This window comes from Octopus bimaculoides, chromosome 2, assembly GCF_001194135.2.
Source record: "Octopus bimaculoides isolate UCB-OBI-ISO-001 chromosome 2, ASM119413v2, whole genome shotgun sequence".
In the NCBI taxonomy this organism is placed as follows: domain Eukaryota; kingdom Metazoa; phylum Mollusca; class Cephalopoda; order Octopoda; family Octopodidae; genus Octopus; species Octopus bimaculoides.
In genome coordinates, this window is record NC_068982.1 from 105852490 (window position 1) to 105856811 (window position 4322).

Genomic DNA, 4322 nt, shown 5'->3' on the forward strand with positions numbered 1-4322 from the left:
CACACACACACACACACACACACATACACACACACACATATATATATATATATATATACATATATGCGTGGTAAATAAGTCAACAATTTCGGATAAGTGAACCCTTCTCTGTAGTTCCTGATCTGTTTTTAAACATAAAAGAAGGTAACCTGAACGCTATAACTTTACATGAATTTACTAATGTAGAGTATTGTTAATTAAGCTACTAAGGTGTACAAGTTAAATATTCTCGCCTAATGCATAACCCTAATATAACAGAAAATTATTTGTGGGGTTTAACATTGAAAATAGGACTGTATTAATTTAAACTTGTGCTATAGTTTTGTTTAACGAAATAAAGTAGAAATTGTACACAATAAAATGTGTCTTACCTGTTTAAATATCCTGATTTGATTTAATGAGGATGTTTATCATTACAGTGTCGATAATATCTGATTTGTTCAACCGATCTTATTTATGAGAAAAATAATAATTATGCTCAATTATTGAATGACAAGTTTAATGCATCAAAATCGAGGAATAGAACGGCAAGTTTATCAATTAGTTTACGACAAAAATGACGTAAATCAGCCCATTTATGGTTGCCATTCGATTTGATTATTGTAATTTGCTTAATTTGAAGTATATTGGATTTTGGAAGTGTTCCGAATATAGAGCCTATCATAAACACCAAGTCGTATATAAAAGTTGGAAGCAGTGTTGTACTACTGTAAATCTATAGCGTATTCCTGAAAACTGTGGGAACCGTGGTATATGCTACTCTTTCTATCAGGTTAACCTGGCAAAGAACGAGGACACAGACTGAGATCGCACAAACGAGGAAGAATTAAAGACAACAGCTTGAAAGTTTTATCCCGTGGTGTTTTGTCTTAGGTTCAAACATACAAATACGACTGGCGCTCTACTGTCAGGAGTCCAGGACATGTAACTCGCGATGGTCCGTTCCATGCTGTTGTTGTTTGGTATCATAGGTTGAGATTCATGGAACAAGCATTCACCATCACGACTGCCATCAGAAATTTTCTGCGAATTCTTCTAACACTATTATCAGTCTTTCCGAAAGACTAACCAACAATCACATGAGTCTATCTCAAAAATAATTCAATGGTCTGATATGCACATGAAATGTCTCAAGGTCAGGTATGTGTGTGTGTGTGTGCATTGAGCCTATAAATGTATGCATGTACGTATGTATATATGTATGTATGTATATATGTATGCATGTATGCATGTATGTATGTATGTATCTATTTACACACACACATAATTTATATACATGTCTATATGTGTAAGATATACATATAATAGAAATATGACACTGTTATTTAGGAGAAATCTGTAGCAGGGTAGAAACCAATAAATTTCAAACAATTATTCGAGACCCGACTTAAGTAATATTGCGCAATCTAGAAATCGAAACCGCATTGCAAACACAGGTTTGTGGAAGCTTCCCATCACTATACAATACTAATACAGTTCTGCGTGTAAGGAAGTAAAGTTGGAGAAGAATGGTATTCGAAAATGAACAGACTAAAATAGTTTCGGAAGCCGTTTCGTTTTCCGGTTGTTACCGTGTCATTACATTCCACTGCATTTCATTAGATTTCGTTGGATTTCACCATTCCACGTCTGAAAAATCACCTGAATGGCACACACTGAAAATATGTGGGTGTGTCCATGTATAAGAAATCAATAATATATTTGTAGGTATTTTCCCTTATCTTTGGAGGAAACCACTATACATGGAATTTCATAAATACATGAATTTTCTGACTGCTTTCCCATAAATATAAATAGAATCCTCATCCCCTCCTCCATGGACAGAAAATTGTTATAGAAATAAAGACAGGGTTATATTAACGAAAGAATCAATATATTGCAAGCCGAAGAAATCGATTTGTTTCACTGTTATGTGATCGGTTATGTGATTTAGCCTGGCAGACTTGAAGCACTATTCAGGTAAAATTTGTTTGATAACAACAGACATAATTGAAATCAGACTTTTAGATTAAACATTTACTCACATACAGCAGTTGTATAGGAAGACTCAAACATTCACATGCATTCTTTGTTGATGCACGAAACTAGTAACGCAGAACATCTATACTTTAGTAACAATATAGAGTATTTCAAATCTGGGATTGTCTGGATATTAAGCAGCCCATAGATAACGAAGAATTGCTGTCCTCTGGCAATGAAATATCTCAAAAATGGTAAATGTTCAGAGTAGTTAGAACTAGTAAGCATATAGTTTGAAAACATTCATCACAAAAGTAATACAACAACAACAACAACAACTACTACTACTACTACTACTACTACTACTACTACTACTACTACTACTACTACTACTACTACTAATGAAAATTGCAAAATCTTATGGGATACGACCACCAGATCAGACGTCGGAAACCAGACATTGTTGTAGTGAACAAAAAAAACAAGAAAAAAAAACATGCATGATGATCGACATAGTATGTCCCGGTGACAACAGGATCGAAGAGAAAGAAGAATAAAAAATGAACAACTATGATGAATTGAAGTGGGAAACACGCAGGTTGTGGGCAGTGAAGAGAGTGGACATAATACCACTGGTAATTGCCGTGCTTGGAAGTATCAGCACTCAACTACCGACATGGCTCAAAAAGATTGGTACAAATGTAAAGATAGAACACGTACAAAAATCGTCATTGCTTGGAACTGCAAGAGTTCTCTGCAGGGTTCTTGAGGCATGATCGGTAAACAGGTGTCACCTAAGTCTGTTGGCTGTGGACAGCTGACACTTTCCATCATACCCAGCAAAATAAACTGAGAGTTTTCATCAAATAATAATAATAATAATAATAATAATAATAATAATAATAATAATAATAATAATAATGATGATGGCTTCAAAATTTGGCACAAGGCCAGCAATCCCGTGCTTGATGGTGCTTTATTCTATCGACTACGACCACGAAAGGATGAGTGCAAAACTGAGCTGCAAGGCAGACACAAGAGCTGAATGCCAAATATTAATCACCAAAGTAAAAGAGCAAAAAAAAAAAAAAAAAAAAAAAAAACAGAGAGACAAATACAGAAACAAACATGAAAATCTTACTTGTCATAGTCGACTTTGCAGTATAGTTTTCGGTCTCGACAGAAACAAGACACAGATAGAGGTATATGGCACATTGAACACTGTAAACAATGCTCATGCCAAGAGTTTTCCATCACCTTCAGGAGAAAACGATCCTCGATAGGACGGTGGCATCCTGCACACATTTCCTTGGCAGCAGAGGGCATCCTTTCTGTTAAAAAATAAAATATTAAAGAACCGTTTTATTTACTCATTTAATACCGTCATATTTACAGTTGAATAGAAACACTTATGTTCCTTGATTCGCCTGTTTGAAAATAAACTTCTTGGTCTCTCTTGATGTTTCTGTTCTTTTCAGTTCTATTTCTACTTAGCCAAAAATATCTCTCAGTAATTTGTTATATAAATAGGACATTGCTTTGCAAAGAAAGTATTACTTAATCATCTTTAAATAGTTTATTAGTTGAATTATAAGAAAAGGTATAAAACATTTGGGTTAACGATTTAAACTGCAACAATTAGCAACGAAGCAATTAAGTATATAAATTACTCTCTTTTACTCTTTTACTTGTTTCAGTCATTTGACTGTGGTCATGCTGGAGCACCACCTTTAGTCAAGCAAATCGACCCCAGGAATTATTCTTTGTAAGCCTAGAACTTATTCTATCGGTCTCTTTTTGCCGAACCGCTAAGTTACGGGGACGTAAACACACCAGCATCGGTTGTCAACCGATGTTGGGGGACATACACAGACACACAAACTTACACACACACACACACATGTATATATATATATATATATATATATATATATACATATATACGACGGGCTTCTTTCAGTTTCCGTCTACCAAATCCACTCACAAGGCTTTGGTCGGCCCGAGGCTATAGTAGAAGACACTTGCCCAAGGTGCCACGCAGTGGGACTGAACCCAGAACCTTGTGGTTAGTAAGCAAGCTAAGATAAAAATAAGAACAAATTATAAAATACTAAACGAACATGTCTTCATCTAAGTTCTTAAATACATGACATACGCATGGATACACATGTATTCTTACGATTTTGCACGCTTTTGCACGTTTTTGAGCATGAATCTTCATGAGTTTATTGTATATTATCATATCTGATAAGGTTTGTAAGAAAAAAAAAAAGACGGGCAAGAAACTTATCACAATGGATCAAAGATGGATATATAAGTGTATATAGATATGCATACATACCTATATATATATATATATATAT

General features: G+C 34.6%; 1 protein-coding gene across 1 annotated transcript in view; it reads right to left on the reverse strand.

The window, feature by feature from the left end:
- Positions 1-4322, reverse strand: part of LOC106870378 (LIM homeobox transcription factor 1-alpha) — a 314221-nt gene that overhangs the window by 124897 nt on the left and 185002 nt on the right. The window contains exon 4 of the mRNA XM_052965868.1: positions 3101-3290. Within this exon, the coding sequence (XP_052821828.1) occupies positions 3101-3290 (190 nt within the window). The remainder of the gene's footprint in view (positions 1-3100; positions 3291-4322) is intronic.